An 18,815-nucleotide genomic window follows, 5' to 3' on the forward strand; every position below is an offset into this window, starting at 1 on the left:
CTGTTAAGAATTGAAAATGGTACTCTGCTGAAAATCTTTTGTACTTTTTTCCCCTTAAAATCACAAATGATGAAATTGTATGCATGCTGTTATTATTGTCTTTGAAATTTACTCAGCTGTACAGATGCCTCTTGAATATAAATATTTTATTCAGAAAATGTATTGGGAATGATGTTAGAATCCTAATTTTCTAGTAATTTATGTCTGTTTTCTGCTTTGAGCATTTATTATTAAGCAGTTAGGAAGCTGAGCAGGGGAGGTGGGAGCTTTTTCAGTTAGAGTCCAGGCTAGGGGGCTGGAAAGATGGCTCAGTTGTTAAGAGCACTGACTGCTCTTACAGAGGTCCTAAGTTCAATTCCCAGCAACCACATGGTGGCTCACAAACATCTGTAATGGGGTCAGATGCCCTCTTCTGGTGTGTATGAAAACAACTACAGTGTACTTATATAAATAAAATAAATAGATTTTTTTTTTTTTAAAAAAAAGGTTTTTGTTTTGTTTTGTTTTAACAGGAAGATTTAAAACAAAACAAAAAGAATCCAGGCTAGGTCAGTCCTGAATCATTGAGTCATGTTACTGTTTTCTCTCTCCATACAGTTGGTGTAGTCTGAAATAAGAGCTGTATGTCCATCCAGGCCTGGTGCACACTAGTTTTTTTTGTTTTGTTTTGCTTTATTTTTAATGAGAATACCAATGTCTTTGAATTGTATGAGAGACATCTATAAAGTTCGGTTTTGGGCTATTGTCCCAGAATATATACTCATGAGCCAGGTGATAAATAGTCTAAAAAAATATGCCAAGAAAGCTGGATTATGTTATGAGCCGTGTAATGAACTCACCTACAAGATATGGATTAGAACTTCAATTGCAAACTCAATTTTGCTTTTTATTATAATACATACTTTCTTGGTTTTTCCAAGTGATTAATTGCTTGTATTTGGTAGCTGAGAGAAAAAGCAGTATTCAAATCAACTATACTTGACTTGTTCTAAACTTTTCTAGAAACACCACCACCTGGATATATCAGTGAAGATGGAGAAACAAGTGACCAACAGTTGAACCAAAGTATGGACACAGGTAAGTACAAATTTCTCAGTAATTAGCCATTCACAGATTTAGCCTTCTGTGATCTCAGAGCATACTACTAGATTCAACCAACCACACATCAAGAATATGTGAGGATAAAACTTAAGTGTGGGGCCTAGTAAGATGGCTCAGTGGCTAAAGATGTTTGCAGCTATAAAAACCTGAGTTTGGTCCTCAGATCCCACAAAGCAGAAGGAGAGAATCTCTTGACCACCACACATACACTGGAAGGCACATACTCGTGTAACAGCTGTCCATCACAATGGGAGGAACAACACAGTTGTGTTAAGAGTGATGTTTGTTGGCATCCAAACTTAGAGGAAGTTGAGAAATGTACCCAAAAAGCAAATATCCCATCTTGACAGTATCTGAATTATCAAATGAGGCTCTGTTGTCATAAAAATGAATGTGTATTACTTTGTGCAGTTGGTAGATGTTTCTCTTACTAGAGTTGAGTGAAAACCTGAAAGTTCTCAATGCCTTTTTGTTTTGAGTATTCTGAGCTGCTGTTTAAAGTTTTAATCACCCCATGAGTGAATACCTTTCATAAAAGACCATGGTCACTCTAGTAGCAGATTTGTAAGAAGGATTTGAGAACATAATAGGGGAACCTGCATTTCTGTGTGTCTTTAACTTAATAGTGAAGTCTGAATTATAGTAAGCTATTTACGTAAAATACTTTGTTCCTTTCCTGGTCTAATTTTGATTAATTTCTGATAGTTAGCTATTGTATCCAGTGTTGGGAAAGTTTCAGCATATAATAATGAATATTATATACCTCAGAGCTTTATGCTATTTGTTAAGTGATACATTCTATAACCCAAGGAAACCAAGTAGGGTACCCATGTAAGTGCTTTGATGTCATTGTCTAGTGTGATTTATTCAGCCTGTCCAACCTTAAGGATTAGTGTCTTAGTCACAGTTTTATTGTTCTGAAGAGAAATCATGACCAAGAAAGCTTTTAAGTTGATGTCTTGCTTACAGCCTTTGTAGTAAGCAGGGTTTAGTCTTTTGTCATTACAGTGGGGAGCATGGCAGTATGTAGGCAGGTGCTGAAGCAGTAGCCTGCATAGGCAGAGAGAGGAGAAACTTAAGATGACATACTTCCTTCTACAAGGCTACACCTACCAGTTCTTCTAATCCTTTTAAGTAGTGCCACTCACTCATGACGAAGCATTCAAATATTTGAGCCTGTGGGGGACCCATCTTATTCAAACCACCACAGTAATCCAAACTGGCCTGAAACTAAATATGAGGCCCAGACTGCCCTCTAACTCAGATCCACTTGCCATGAGTATGAGCCTAAGTTATTGTTAAATGGATTGGCATTGAAGGGGGAGGGGAGGGCTTTATATCAACTTCATTGTTTGACTTCTTCCATATGTTAGATGTCCAGGTAAGATGCCCTTGCTGTAGCCAGTATTTATGTCTGGCTATAAGAGTTACAGATAGATAGATGATAATCTGATGATCACTGGAAATAGCATGTTACACATGTTAATACACATGATACTTGGCTTTTCAGTTAAGCCTCCTTGTCACTGACTCCTTGTCACTGAATATTTGTTAATGAACACTATTTTTTTTTTTGCACTGTCGTAGCCATTACAACAGTCTTGAAAGTGGGCAGCATATGAAGTTGTTGGGCATCACACGTGAAATATCATTCACACTTCTGAATTAGGAGTATTACCACAACAGCTATCAGCAAAGTTGTGGAAAAACTGGAGTGCTCATATATTGCTGATAGAATGTAAATTAGAATCATTTTAAGTAAGTTTATTGTTCAGATAGTAGGTATAAGATTACTGCATAGTCCCATCGTTTGACTTCTAGATCTGTACCCAAGAGAATTTAAACAGGTCCACGTACTGCAAGAATGTTTGTATTGTAAATATTATATGTATCATTTCCAAATGAAACAACCCCGATGTCTGCCACATTTTGAATGGCCGAACAGCATGCTGTGTGTTCCTAAAGTGTGACCTGAAACCTGGGAGAGCGTATGGCCCTGCTGACACCTGTGAAAGAAGATAGTGTAAAGCCATTCAGCTTGTGCCACTGTTGTTACAAGTATTTGCTGACTAATATAAAAATCAGTAAGGGTTTGAGAATGTGTTACTAATATTGATAGCACTCATAGTGTATGAGTTATATAGGTACTTACTGTATTCTACTCTTTTTAAGCTTTGAAACTGGACCACAGTCGCGAAGGGCCATCATCACACACAAGATGGCCTGAGACCCAGCAGACTAGTCCTAGACTCACGGGCGCCCTTCTGCATAAGCCTGCCAAGTTGCTGGGTTATAGGCACGCACTGTGATGCCAGGCCATGTTGTACTTTTAAAGCATACGTAGAAAACTGAGGTCAAAGAATAAAATTAAAGACCTAGAAAAGATCCTATAACTCCTGTACCTGGAGCCCACATGAAGGGGCAGGAAATAAGCAACTGAGAGTTGTCCTGACCTCCCCGTGTGCACTGTGACACACGTGTCATGCACACCAGTTTTGTCTTTTAGTAAAATAACAATTGTTTATAACTACAAAGTAAATACATGTATAATTCCCTATCAAGGAGAATGTTAACTGAATATCTTGCGTAAATATGATGATAGAAAATTCTCAGGCATACTAGGCAAGCCTATTACCACTCTTCTGAACCCTCAGCACTCCTGTATTGTGTGAGGTTCTGATGATATTGTTAATTGTGAGAAGAATGTGTGTGAGGGTGAGGTGAGTGCATGTGTGTGTAGGAGAGTGTGTAGGAGAGTGTGTGTGCGCACAGTGTGTGGGCGGGGGTGTAGGGCCTGTGTGGGTCACTGTAGCTGCAGCTAGGTAGGTTTGGTTCTGGGTCTGCTACTTGCTGCTTTCAGTTTGTGTGTCTGTTTTGCTGTTTGATGACTGTGGCTCTGTAGTACAACCTCTACACTCACCATGCAAACAGTCTGATTCCTTGGTTCATTCAGGTGAACTTACATCCTCCACACAAAAATGTTAGCTTGGGTGCATTTGAACACAGTCCATCCAGACAGTGTCAGAAATGTCAAGATGTGGTGGCACTTTGGGTATAGACTAAATGAATAGCCGTGATCTGTAAAGGCCATGGGCGTGCTGCACAAGCCCAGCAGTCTCACACTGTGAAAAGGCAAACCTTCTGAGGACAGTAAAGACTTGACAGGTTATAGAGAAAGAAGACTCGAGTAGGTAAAGTGCAGTGAGATCTGTGTGAGAGTAAAAATGGAGGAAATGTACTATGTATTCGTCAAAACTTACAGAAAATAAACACAAGAGTAAGCCTTGTTAGAAACTTTGGACTCTTGATAATACCTGAGAGTATGTTTAGCAAATGTAACTTACCTACCCTTGGGGTAGGGAAACATGGACAGAGAGTCAGGGATATGAGACTTCTCTGTACTTGATACTCAATCATGCTGTGCCCCTAAAAATATTCTAAAAAAGAAATAGAACTTTTTTGTTTTGTATTTGGCTTTAAGATTATGCTAAAGAGCCAGGCGTGGTTGTTCATGCCTTTAATCCCAGCACTTGGGAGGCAGAGGCAGAGGCAGGTAGAGTTCTGAGTTCCAGGCCAGCCTGGTCTACAGAGTGAGTTTCAGGGCAGCCAAGGCTACACAGAAAAACCCTGTCTCAAAAAAACCAAAAAAAAAAAAGATTACACTAAAGAAGATCCCAAAATTGGGGAAAGTGTTTACAATTGATTTCTATAAACTAGTTTAGATTTTAAAATGTGTAAGTCAAAAGTGAGAGAAAAGACAATAATTAATATTAAAAAGTGGTTTAAAATTGGGTTGGAGAGATGGCTCAGCAGTTAAGTGCAGTGACTGTTCTTCCAGAGGTCCTGAGTTCAATTCCTGGCACCCACATGGTGGCTCACAACCATCTCTAATGGAATCCGATGCCCTCTTCTGGTGTGGACTCATATAAAATAAATAAATCTTTAAAAATCTTTAAAATGTACTACTTATAAACAAAAACAATTATAAAAGAGTTGTTCTTCTAAGGCTTTTAATTTGGCAAATGTCACCACACAGTGATACTGCAAAAAAAAATAAAAATAAAAATAAAAAATGAGCTTGTCAGTTCTTGGTAGAATTAAACATTTTGGGAGTGAACTTTGATATGTAAAAAACACACAAAGCTCCCTTTCTGAGACTTTCGTCCTACAAACATGCATGAACTTATAAGCAAAAGATATATAGAAGTACTTCTCTGGATGCTTTAGGTGAAGGCAGGCACTTCCTGACTTAATGGATGAACTCTCTCCTGTGTTTACTAACTCTTTATTAGTCTTTCTTGAGCTAGCTGGGGAAGTTCTGAATATGTGACTTGGCTCAAAGCCAGGTGTCCTGCTTGGTGGGAACACCCTAGGCACAATACAGACAAGTGTATCTCTTGTCAAAGCTGTTCAGTTTAACTGACACAAGCCCCAAGAAATGCCATGTGATCAGAATTAGAACTGAGTCACCAAACAACTGGCCACATGCTTTGCAACCCTGGCTGTGAAGAGACATAATTACTTTAACTTTTAATATATCCTGGGCCACCTAAAGATGGGTAAGTGATCAGGACAAGAGAGTCAGCAGAAGAGCAGATGTCACAAAACTGAACTAAAACATAAATAATTAAAAACTAGGAGAAATGGAAATGTCCATTTAAGACAGGACCTCTTAGCCGCCATAGTGGTATACACCTTGAATCCCACTAGCACTCAGCAGACAGGGGCAGGCGGATCGCTGATAGCAAAGCCAGCCTGGCCCAGATAGTAACTCATAGGACAGCCAGAGCTACGTATTGAGACCCTGCCTCAAAAAAGCCTACCCACAATGGTCTCTCACTTGCTCTGTAGCTGAGGCTGGATGTAAACTCCTGATCTTGTGTTTCAGCCTCCTAGGATGTGGGCTTACAGGTATGCACCACCATCCCAGCTCGAAACTACTTGTGTAGACCATGTTTGCATCTGTTGTCAGTTATACCTTGGCCATCCAAGTTAATGCCTTTTGGTGTTAATGGGAATGTGTACTGGCACGGCCTTTTGGATGATAACTTAGCCAGTATCTATCAAAACTGGGAAGGCACCAGCCCCTAGACCTGGTACTTCCTTGTAAAAACTGGCACTGATCAGGTGCAGCTTGGTTCTTAAAGTCAACAATCACCTGGCATTAGACCACAAGTAGGCTGCAGTTGATAGAGGTGTGTAGATGAGCAGTAGAGAAACACCTGCCCAGACGGTGTCTGATGAGATAAACTCATACAGATGCTTACAAGTATTCCTGTTGGTTGTGAAAAGGGGGTGACACTAAAAAGAAATAGACTGGCTGATGTACTTTATAGAATACTTGTGGAAAGGTCAGTAGTGAGCTTGGAGTGGGGACCTGGATGGTAAGAAGACAATTCAGTCTGTGCCCTGAGAAAGAAACAAGTTACTCAGTGCTTAACCCTTTGTACCTCATGTGTGCAACTCCCTGAGTTAAACTAAAATAGTGTCTGTGTTTATTATAACAGTCAGCACCGTTTTCTTGTTACTTGATCGTAAGTTCTGGAGAAATACCAATGTCCGCTTTCTTCCTCCACTTCAGGCTCTCCGGCTGAACTGTCTCCTACTACTCTCTCTCCTGTTAATCACAGCTTGGGTAAGTAGCTGGGACTCCTCCATTCTCACTGTGCGAAGGAAAGTTCTCTCTGGGAATTGCTTTTGTATGTTCGAGGAAGACGACTCAGAGGGTGTACACTAGTGTCTCTAAGAACAGTTGGTACTAGAGTTGATACTAAGTGCTTTTTTTTTTTTTTTTTTTTTTGGTGGTTAGGAGTTTATGAAACAGTCTGAGTCAGTAGAACTGTTCTTTATGAAGTTGTATAGTTTACGGTTTTGATGGGTGTTTAGGATGTATTTTACAGTAGCAGTCAGTAGGAAAGGTGTGTATATATATATATATATATATATATATACACACACACACACACACACAAGTCACATATATGCGTGCACACATTTGTGTTGCTTGTTTTGGACCCACATTTCCCCTGCTGTTTCATATTCTTCAACTTCTACATATTGAAATTTATTTTATAAAATGTCATATTTTTTTCTCTTGTGATCTTCCTTTCGATAAATCTTGGTAAAAATTGACAAAGTTAATTGCACATGGTCCTTGTCTTAGTTAGGGTTTTACTGCTGTGAACAGACACCATGACCGAGGCAACTCTTATAAGGACAACATTTAATTAGCGCTGGCTTACAGATTTAGAGGTTCAGTCAATGATCATCAAGGCAAGAACATGGCAGCATCTAGGCAGGCATGGTGCAGGAGGAGCTGAGAGTTCTACATCTTCATCTGAAGACTGCTAGGAGAAGACTGACTTTTAGGCAGCTAGGATGAGGGTTTTGAAGCCCTTACCCACAGTGACACACCTACTCCAACAGGACCACACCCTCTAATAGTGCCACTCCCTGGGCTGAGCATATATGAGCTGTCACAGTCCTCGTTTTCTGTTAGCACATCATCAGTTTTCACTTGCGCGCACACTGTTTCTTGCATGTATGCAGATAGTCAGGGAAGTGTGCTGAGTGTCGCAGAAGGACCTCACTTGGGTCCCCGATCTGCGTGGAACGGGTCTCTTGGTTGCAGGCGAGCGAGGATTCGGCGAATGTGGGGTGACAAATACGGACACAAGGGAGTGTGGTATCTGAATGCAATTTGTCAATTGGAGCATCAGACTATTTATACAGAATAAAATAGGGAAGTTAGGTGATACATCAGCAAGGTACAAATGAGGTTACCTGATGCTTAATGACTCTTACACAAAACAGAAGAGTGTAAACACAAAGACTGGCAGGAACTGGGCAATAAAACAAGTGAGACAAAGTCAGCTCTATCTAAGGTCAGCTATAGTCTTAGAAGCCAGGTGTGAGGTCTTTATACTCCCGGGGCAAGGGCTTTCACATCCAAGTTGTGGTTCTAATTAGGGAGTTCCGTTCTAGCTAACCTTCTCATGAATAATGCAATACTCTAAAACCACAGCCCAATCTTCTTCCTAAACCATTGTAAATTCCTGTATATGGGAGCGACTTGGCTTTTATTCTAAGTGATAGTGTGGGGGGACTTTTCTACTAATAAGTAATGTAGTCTGCCATACATACAATACTAGAGGCAATTCTGAATGTCACTGAATAGGCAACATTCTTACTGAATTCCAAGCCCAGGGTCAGCTCAAGGACTACCTAGGGCGTTGGTGAAGGCCAGGAAGCAAAGTTCAATTTTGCTTAGGCATTTGGCAAGTCATTGTTTGGAGGCACCTATAACAAAACAGTACTGAAAGGAAGCACACAGATCCATTTGCAAGGACAAAATTGGAGCATACGTGCTATGGGATGCCACAATTCTAGGAGACTAAGTTTCTGTGAAACTCTTTGCCTTGGGACTGCATCCAGGCTTTTGGCCTGTCGTGCTTGTCACTACTGGAGAGAATGTAGCAGCTGAGTCTTCTCCCAGTGTAGTATCTCTTCTTTCTGGGGCTTTTGACTTTGTTTATTCAACTCTATATTTTGTCCTGTCCAAAATTACCTTCACAATGCATTTTAGATATCCACCCAAGTACAGTAGGGTGACCAGTTTTCTCTGTTATTATTTAAAATAGATAAATAGTCCAGCATATATTAACTTTATGGGGAAGTTTTTAAAAACTGTAACTAGAGCCAGGCGTAGTGGCACATGCCTTTAATCCCAGCACTTGGGAGGCAGAGACAGGCGGATTTTTGAGTTCGAGGCCAGCCTGGTCTACAGAGCGAGTTCCAGGACAGCCGGGGCTACACAGAAAAACCCTGTCTCGAAAAAAACAAAAAAAAAAAAAAACACCAAAAAACAGTGTAACTAGAATGCTAGAATGATCTATGGGAGTAAGTTTTATATAAAAAACACTGGTACTCTGGTCTGTCCTATGGAGACTAGTACAGATGTCCCAGTGACTTCCTCAGCCTCGCCTGTCTGCTGTGTGCACTGTCCGTGTGCTCAACATCTCGTGTTGTTCATGCAGTATCTCTTCTTGTACTTCAGATTTGCAGCCAGTTACTTACTCGGAACCTGCGTTCTGGTGTTCAATCGCATACTATGAACTAAACCAGAGGGTTGGAGAAACCTTCCATGCGTCACAGCCCTCGCTCACTGTAGACGGCTTCACAGACCCATCAAACTCGGAGAGGTTCTGCTTAGGCTTGCTCTCCAACGTTAACCGAAATGCCACTGTAGAAATGACAAGAAGGCATATAGGTATGTTTTATTTCTGTGTGTGAAAAGATGCAATTTACTCATAATACAGACAGTAGTATATAGTGTTCAAGCAAAAAGCTTGTGTGGAAAAGCCCAGCTTCATCTCCACCCGTGAAACCCTTTGGTATATTATTAATCTGCAAACTTTTGTCTTCAACTTTATCTGTATTGAGCACTCTTTGGTAAATATATATAAAAATGACCTACTTGCTCAGTCTCTTAGTCACAAAACCAAAAAAGGCCATGTTCAGTCACCCGTCTTTATCCTCTTCTCCCAGTAATGTTATATATAATTGAGAATGCAATCCAGAGGCTTCAAAGTAGAATGCAGGGATTTCTGACAGTCCAGATGCAATGCATCTTGGCACTTGTGTGAGATCAGCTTTACTTCCCAGTAATACTGAGGTGCTACCTGCTGCTTCTTCACAGCAAAAAGTAGAGCATTCTGGAAGCTTCACGCATAGAATTTAGAAGAGATGAGTGTAGACCTGATGTGGGAATTCAGGTCTTCTATTGTGCCAGACATTAAGAAACTTGTCAAACTGAAACACTCCCACTTGGTCCTGATTTAAGTTTTAAATGGTGTTTTTTTTTTTCATATTAACCTTGTTTGCATTAATAGATTTGTGTTTTAAGTTTTTATCTCAGTTTACACATCTAATGTTAATGTCTATGATTATAGTATACATATACATAAATTGTCTGGGGAGCTTACTATTTTTTAACCAGCAAGGCAAAGAGTATAGAAGTACAGATAGCAAGCATCACTGATCCCTTTTCCAACCTCAGCTCGCTTCTGCCTCGTCGGGATCAACCATTTCCTCACCTGAAAAATGACGTTGATTACCAGAAATTAATGCTGACACTGTAAATGGTAACAGCTAGAAAACGTATGTGGCTTTGTATGAGGGTCTCAGATCTTTTTACTCTGGACCATCTTGCTAAGGAGTTCAGACACCACTGCAGATACAAGCTATGAACAGCCTCCCTGACTTGACTTACATAGGTTTTTATTGTCCATGTTTTTGTGTTTTAATGAGACCATTTTATTTTAAAGAATATTAGTAGTTTCCTCTGCCCTTTTTCATGTCACCCAACTGAATTTTACTTTACTATAATCTTATCTTTTATATTTGTAAAAAACTTTTGCTAGCTTATTATGTGATTTGGTCAGGGAATTATCTGAAAAGTCTACTTTTGTTCTTAACTGCTAGCCCTCCTGCCCACACACCTCCATGCATGGGGTTTCCTCATTCACACTGCCCTCTGGGTATATCCTCCGGCTTGAACTCATCCTTCACTCAAAGCTTAATGCAAGATTGATGTTTCACGTAGACTTTTATTTTAAAGATTTGTTTATTGTTTGTTTGTTTGTTTATTTAAGACAATGTAGCTGTCTTCAGACACTCCAGAAGAGGGCGTCAGATCCCATTATGGGTGGATGCGAGCCACCATGTGGTTGCTGGGATTTAAACTCAGGATATTTGAAAGAGCAGTCCGTGCTCTTAACCGCTGAGCCATCTCTCCAGCACATAGTCTTAAGACAGTAGAATGGCAGCAACTATGTTTATCCTCTGCCTGTGGTTTGCTGTTGGTTTGAGTGGTAGTATATCCTCTGCCTCATAACGAAAGCAGCTGTGCTGCTAGGTAGGAAAGTCTCTCAACCTAGGATGTGGCTGGGCGTGGTGGCGCACGCCTTTAATCCCAGCACTTGGGAGGCAGAGGCAGGCGGATTTCTGAGTTCGAGGCCAGCCTGGTCTACAGAGTGAATTCCAGGACTGCCAGGGCTATACAGAGAAACCCTGTCTCGAAAAACCAAAAAAAAAAAAAACAACCTAGGATGTGTTTGCACTGCAAAGTAGACAGTTACATAGTAGGGTGGACATGATCTTTAATTTTTTTAAGTCTTTTCTTAACGTAGTGGGCTCCTTAAGGAAAATTTGCCCAGTCATTAGTTAATTAAAATTAACTCAATTTTTAAGTGAATTTTAAAACAACAGGTAATTTGTATGAAACAGTCTCATTACCATATACTTTCCTATATCATTGAAATATTTTTATGAGCATTACTTTGAAAAGTCAAAATTATTGTTAAAAATCCTAGTGAAAGATGCGATGCTGTGGTATATTTTGGAATCACAGTTCAGGAAAGCATGACTGAGCAAAAGTCATGGAAATGCCTCAGAAGTGGTTCTGGATGATATGCAGGACCACGGACGAGAGCAAGCGTTCTGAAGCTAATCACCTGTGCTTTATTTTAGGAAGGGGAGTGCGCTTGTATTACATAGGTGGGGAAGTGTTTGCTGAGTGCCTAAGTGATAGTGCAATCTTTGTGCAGAGCCCCAACTGTAACCAGAGATACGGCTGGCACCCTGCAACAGTGTGTAAGATCCCACCAGGTATGGATTCAACCCTGTAAATAAACCTCTCGTCTCACTTGCTTCATTAACTTTGCTAGTTGCTCATGGCTTTAGGAACTAGGAGCTGATTTGCATGCTCATTCTAAAACATGAATCCTTTTAAAAGAAATTTTTAAATAATAGCATATTTTACTGTTTCTCAATTCTAGGCTGCAACCTGAAGATCTTCAACAACCAAGAATTTGCTGCTCTTCTGGCTCAGTCTGTTAACCAGGGATTTGAAGCCGTTTATCAGCTAACCCGAATGTGCACCATAAGAATGAGTTTCGTGAAGGGCTGGGGAGCAGAATACCGGTATGACTCCCCTGCTCAAGTTTCTAGTCTCTACACTGTGATTATTTTTATTCTCTTCTTTTCATCTTCTGTAGTTCATGTATATCTGTTTTCAACAGATCTTTATATAAAATAATAAAAGAAAGAGGGCTAAGTATATAACTCAGTTGGTGGAATGCTTGTGTGTCGTGTGTAAGGTGCTGAATTTAATCCTTGGAAACACATAAGCGAGGTGTTGGGATGTGTCTGGGAGTTCATGGCCATGAATGAATTACCTGAGGCCTGTAGATAAGAAACTTAGATGACTATTATAGAAGAGAAGACTAAATTGGATGTAAACAGGCACTTTATAAAACCAGAGGTGTCTACTTTGTGCTCAAGGGAAGTTTCCTGATTGGAATGGCACATGATCTGGATTCTAGAAGATTCATGGAGGGTTTCAAGATATAGGAAAGGCAGTGTGGAAACTGTCAGTCTGGCAGCAAAGCAGCCCTTTGATTAGAAGGAGGATAAAAGTAAGATTAAACAGTTCAGTTGAGAACAGCTGAGTGTAGTCCCCCTCATCTGTGCTCTCGCTCCGAATTCCCCAGTCTGCTGGTGTTAGTGTACTGTATCTCCCAGCCTGCTACACATGCAAGCATGGCAGAAATTCTTGTGTGTAGAAAACCAGACGCCTGTACTTGGAAGTTGGCTAGAGCATACTGAAAACCCAGGTATCTACTGGGTTGATTGTAGTGTTTCTGCCTGCACGCAGACCGGCGCCTGTCTGCATGGGCAGAAAACACCTTGGGGTGGGTTCGTACTGCAGAGCTAATCTTCCTGAAATAAGATGATCTGCAAGAAAGATTATTATTATTTATTGATTACACGCGGGAGAACCCAACTCTCCCCCACGTGTCCCATTGTCTCTGCTGAGTGTGTCTCAGTCGCAATGGTGCATGTTCCGATGTTCCAATCTCTCAATGGCGCGCGGTCCGGTCTTCCGCGGAGCTGTGTCCAGAAGGCGGGTCCAATCGAGTAGGTGTGACGACATTAGTGGTTGGTCCGGGCGACGAGTGGGCGTTGACAGTGGGCGGTCCGAGGACGCTGTGTTCCGGCTGATCTGCTGCACTCCGGCTGATCCGGGGAGCAACCCCCAGCGTGCCTGCAAGAGGCACAACACAATACTTAGAGGGAGGACCCAACAGTTGATAGCATGTGATAAAGAGCACTTCATATATGCTTAGGCACTGAGCTTCCCCTACAGTGCTTTTAATTACGTGTATATCATTCATATATATATATATATATATATATATATATATATATATATATATATGGGTCTGTACTTGTGTGAATAACAGTGCCTGTGAAATCCAGAGGAGGGTTGTAGATCCCCTAGAGCTCAGGGTTACAGGTGTTTATGAGTTGCCAGATGTGGGTCCTGGTAACTAAACTTGGTCCTCTAAAAGAGCATGGCATACTCTTACCTGCAGAGCCATCAGCCTCTTGGGTAACTAGTCCTAAATTCTATTGGGCATGAATTGTTTAGAGATGGAGAGCTGATAATGGCCTTTTTTCATGGTTGAAGAATATCATGTTGAAGAAGCAAAAGTAAATGTATTGACTGACTCTGTGTAACAAATAAGATAGAACTAAGTCCAGTGTCTGAGAATAGAGTAACAAAATGTGCTATAATCCAGGGAGTAGCCAGTGGCCCCTTTGTTAAAGCACTAGAAGGTTTTAATTTTGCTTTTTAAACTAGAAGCCTGAGGGATGTTACTGTTGCTTATTGTGTGTCTTAAAGAATTTTAGCTTCAAGTCTTAACATTGTATAGCAAGGATTTAGATTGGGTCAGCAGACTTTAAATTTGAGCTTTGTTCCAGTTAGGTTTCATTGATTCGTGTAAAAGTAGGGCGACCATATATGTCCGTTTCCTTGGGGCAATCTTTCCTGGTTTTTGTCTCTCCTCTCAGCCTCATTACTAAGTAGTACCTAAATTTTCTCCTATAGGTGTCTCATTTGAGGTGTTAGTTAAATAATAGTATCTGTAGACTAATTTAACTTCAGAAAAAAAAGGATGTTTTTGTAAATTTTTCAAAAAGATGGAATTCTGGGGAAATGGCTTAGTTGGTAGAGCTCAAAAATTGGTAAGTACAAGGACTTGAGTATGAAGCTGTAGCACCCACATGAACCAGCCATGGCTGTGAGTGTCTATCACACTAGCATGGTGGAGATGGGGGTGCTGGGACTGAGGAACTGATGCCCGAGGACAGATGGATTCTAGGAGCTTGCTGGCCAGCCAGCTACAATATTGAGGGAGCTTCAGGTGCAAGGAGTGACCCAGACTCAAGGAAACGAGGTTAAGTTGAGGAAGACACCCAACTCCCTTCTGGCCTCTGCGTGCACCTATAAACACACATATGTGCCACACATAAATAAAATTCTTGAAAAAGGACAAAACTCACTAGTTCATTTTTAGCAGTAAATGTCAACCATTTTAAAATTAATAACTATATACACAAAACTAATAATTATTCTAAAAAAAATAGATTTTATCGTATACAACCTTCTAGTTTCCTAATTGTTCTTGTGTTCTTTCACACAGGAGGCAGACAGTCACAAGTACACCTTGCTGGATTGAACTTCATCTGAATGGCCCTCTGCAGTGGTTGGACAAAGTATTAACTCAGATGGGATCCCCTTCAGTGCGATGCTCAAGCATGTCGTAAAGCCCATCAGAGACTCGCTGTAACAGCTCCTCCGTCGTAGTATTCATGTATGATCCCGTGGACTGTTTGCTATCCAAAAACTCCAGAGCGAAAACAGCACTTGAGGTCTCATCAGTTAAAGCACCTTGTGGAATCTGTTTCCTATATTTGAATATTAGATGGGAAAATTAGTGTCTAGAAATGCCCTCCCCGGCGGGGAAAAAGAAGACTTAAAGACTTAATGATGTCTTGTTGGGCATAAGACAGTATCCCAAAGGTTATTAATAACAGTAGTAGTTGTGTCCAGGTAATGTGTCCAGACCCAGTATTGCAGTACTCTGCTGTTTGTGTACATTCTTAGTTTGCAGAAAGGAGGTGTGTGTGCTGCTTCTTGGTCTAGGCAAGCCTTTATAAAATTACAGTATCTAATCTGTTATTCCCACTTCTCCGTTATTTTTGTGTCTTTTTTAATATATAATATATATATATATCAAGATTTTCAAATTATCATTTAGAAGCAGATTTTCCTTGTAGAAACTAATTTTTCTGCCTTTTACCAAAAATAAACAAACTCTTGGGGGAAGACAAGTGGATTAACTTGGAAGTCCTTGACCTTAATGTGTCCAGTGGATCTTAGCAGTCGTTCTATTGTGATCATTTTCTCCTGAGTTGCATTAGAAGGAAACCTCACTGGAAACTTCCAGGCTCTTCATCCCATTTCTGTTCTGGTTCAGAGCAGTACGGCATAATGACATCATGGTAAATAGTTGCACTGGTGGCTTCTGGGTTAGTTGTTTCTGAGTCCAGTAAAGGTTTGTGTGGGCAGTAAGTCCTTTTGTCTAATAACCAGACTTCAGCAGATGATAACTGACGTGTATAACCAGTTGTTCTGTTGATTAACTTTTGTCTCAAACATGCACAGGTGTCAGTATAATTATTTTCAGGGCTCTTCTAGAATCATCTCAGTCTGTTTCCTTCTTCCAAAGCCAGTCTAATAATAAAGTACCTTTCTGTAAAGGCAGCCGACCTTTGCCTCGTTTCACTTTTACTACCAGGTTGTATTACAGAGCAGACCTTTGTAAATGTGTTAGAGTGACGCTGAGGTATTGCCAGCAGATAGGGCCGTCTGTTTTTAAAGTGTATTGTATGTAATTTATAAATAGAATGTTATTTTACCTAGCTTCAAAAGTTTAAATATTGTGAGCTAAGCCATTTAGCAAGCTTTCTAGCCCGCAGTTAGCTGTGGACTTAGCTCTTCCTGACTTAGCCTGGTGTGTGGTTTGCTGACCTTTCAGCTCTGCAGGAAGGAGATGGCATCTGTCCTGTGGGTCCTCCGTTCTGCAGCACACGACAGTCATGTCCAGGGTTGACTCCTTTCTTGTTTGCAACTCCGTACAAATGCCTGGTCTCCTTTTTGTAAACTTTCATATTTTTGCAGACAAATACCTTTGGTACTTACTCTCTGAGACCATACTCACATGTATGTACAGTAATCATTTTTGATGCTTTTCAACATTGGTTGTTTTCTATTTGATATTTCCCACTTTCCTATATTTGTGTTTGTATGTTATGTGTTCATGTAAATTTGGTATAGTAATTTTTATTCAAGTATTTATTGTTCACCTGTAATGTGCCGTGAACTTCTTAACTTTGGGGAAGGTGACCAGGATAGATATAGTCCTGCCTTTGCTAAGATAGCACACTCAAGTGTCTGCACAGGAGGTAAACAGGGCGTGTCTTGAGAATGGCAGAGACGATGCTTTTGGTAGGATATTGGGAAGGCATCTGGAGAGTGATGCATAAGCTAACCCCTGACCTAGGAAAAGAAAGCCACGTGAAGAGCCAAGGGCAATTTAACACTGCTGGGACAGCATCAACAGGAGCTCAGGCTCGTAGAGACTCACTGTCAGGTATTGTGATTGTGCACACACCCACGTGTGGCCATGACAGTGCTTGTTCAGTTTAGAACTTGTTGAAGGTGGGACTGCTTTGTGACAGGCTGCTTGTGTCATCTCATTGTAATCTATTCCTCAGACCTAGTACAGCTTTCTTACACCAGGTCAGTGCCACTTAACAACTCCCATTATGTAAATGCTTACCAGTCTGGAGCCTCCCTGCTTGCGTCTGGACTTGTTGCTATCACCGCTTCCCTTCCGCTGCTCATCTTGTGATAGAGCAAGTGTCCTGTGCATTATTACTGTTAAGCCTGCTGGAGATCCTTGTACATAAACTGCCCCTTCTCTGCAAGTTTCCGCAGACTGGAAAACTTGAGCTGTTGGGACAGTTCTGGGGCAGAGGACAGCTTTGAAAGTGGTAGGAGGTTATGTTAAAGTGTTGCCAACAATGAGACACAGCTCCATGGTTGGGGTTCAGGAGTGGGTTTTCTGTACCACCAAGCGTGGACTGTCACATCAGTGGTTACCTTTGCTTTTCACCGAAATGCTGTGGGCATGTGCTACTGTGGTCCTGATTTTGTTGATTTTACCTCTTTTGCAAGACTGATTTTTTATTCCAAATGATTCCTACGGCCTTTCTTGGTTGATTTGTATTGATTTAATTTCTCCACATTAATTGGCATCATGTCTCATCAGTAATTTGAAAGCCTTTCTACCAGATTCAAACATTTGGTTGGATTAGGCCACTAAACTGGGAATGCCACTAAACTGGGCTCTGACTTAAGGACCCTTTCTTGCTAGGGTCTGAGCCACACCAGTTACACTTTCTATCCATCATTATATACATTTAGTCAGCATAGTTTCTCCCTGTTGTTTACCCAGCCACTGTGATTCTGGGACCATGTCCTGGCCCTGGAGTTGGGCTTAGTCCTGTGAGAGTTCCTGTTGTTTTGAGGGCCTGTGACTTTGCCAGAGGAACTTGCATATGTTTTCTTGAGAGCTGAATCTTCTAATTGTGTACATATATGTACGTATACATATGTACATACATATATATATATGTGCGTGTGTGTGTGTGTATATATATATATGCAGATTAGATAGTTTCTTTACCTTAAACAACATGCAGTTTAATGTCTCATTTGTCTATTAAGCTGTCAGTTCCTCCTTTATTTCTTTAATTTCACCTTCATCGCGCCTTGGTTGTCAGTTCATCCCAACTAAGAGTCCAAGTGGAAGCAGTCAGGTTAGTAGGCTTTTGCTGGTTGAAGTCAAAGAAAGCAGATGCCCATTTGCCTTCCCTACCTCTGCCAAGAGCTGCCCATATGTATTTTTAAGCCCTCCCCCCCTCCCTTTTTAAGATTAACTACTTGGAACAGTTGTTCTCATAGTTGTCCTCTGTCCTCTTTGCTGGAGAGTAGCTGGTCTGGTGGTGAGGTATAAAGTAACAGGAGACAATCTAAGTTGACCCTTCCAGCTTGCCTGTATGTTCCACCTCTCTGTGCAACTATCTCAAGTATGTCTTCACAGGGCAGCCAAGGGCCTTTCCTCGTACTGTGGCTTAAGGCTTTGGTGTCCTGATAGATCGGACTTGTTACTTGGTCATGCTTTTGCCTGAGCACTTTGCTAAACCCCAGGCTTCCTTGCACCTTACCCTCTCCAGTCAGTCAGCTCTATTTTTTTCTGAATGCGTTCTTTATTCTTCCCTTAGTGCTGTGCATTTCCCTGCAGGCAAGCTAGTATTCCTGGTCCGCTGTTGGAGTCTTACAAATGACTGGAATTTTTGCCCAGTTAAAATGTCCTTGTGACTGACAAGTAGCAAACTGTCAACATTATTTATCATAATTTAGATGGTAATAGCATCTCTATCACAGTTTGGGGACAGTCTAGATCAGCAGTGTGACCCTTCAGTACAGTTCCTCGTGTTGTGGTGACCTCCAGCAATAAAATTATTTTGTTGCTACTTCATTACTGTAATTTTGTTACTGTTCTGAATCGTAATGTAAATATGTTTGTTTTTTAATAGTCTTAGGTGACCCCTGTGAAAAAGTTGTTTGACCACCCCTCCCACAAGGGGTTACAACCCACAGGTTGAGAAACCACTGTTGTAAAGTGTCCGATTTACTCCAGTCAGAGTGATGGTGGTCTGTGGTCTGCAGAGGTAGA

The 18,815-nt window shown here is 41.0% G+C and overlaps 1 protein-coding gene across 4 annotated transcripts in view; it reads left to right on the plus strand.

Moving 5' to 3' along the window:
- The window catches only part of Smad2 (SMAD family member 2), a 63,871-nt gene extending 45,261 nt beyond the window's left edge, over positions 1 to 18,610 (plus strand). Inside the window, exons 5-10 of one of the 4 annotated variants that reach the window (XM_029546738.1) lie at positions 1,003 to 1,077; positions 6,683 to 6,736; positions 9,158 to 9,370; positions 11,632 to 11,769; positions 11,940 to 12,084; positions 14,652 to 18,610. In XM_029546738.1, the coding sequence (XP_029402598.1) occupies positions 1,003 to 1,077; positions 6,683 to 6,736; positions 9,158 to 9,370; positions 11,632 to 11,769; positions 11,940 to 12,084; positions 14,652 to 14,775 (749 nt within the window). In that variant the 3' untranslated portion in view covers positions 14,776 to 18,610. The remainder of the gene's footprint in view (positions 1 to 1,002; positions 1,078 to 6,682; positions 6,737 to 9,157; positions 9,371 to 11,631; positions 11,770 to 11,939; positions 12,085 to 14,651) is intronic. The other 3 variants (XM_021214142.2, XM_029546737.1, XM_029546739.1) reach the window with 3 other exon arrangements.
- Positions 18,611 to 18,815: the final 205 nt, after the last annotated feature.

Source organism: Mus pahari, chromosome 15 (genome assembly GCF_900095145.1).
Source record: "Mus pahari chromosome 15, PAHARI_EIJ_v1.1, whole genome shotgun sequence".
NCBI classification, from domain to species: domain Eukaryota; kingdom Metazoa; phylum Chordata; class Mammalia; order Rodentia; family Muridae; genus Mus; species Mus pahari.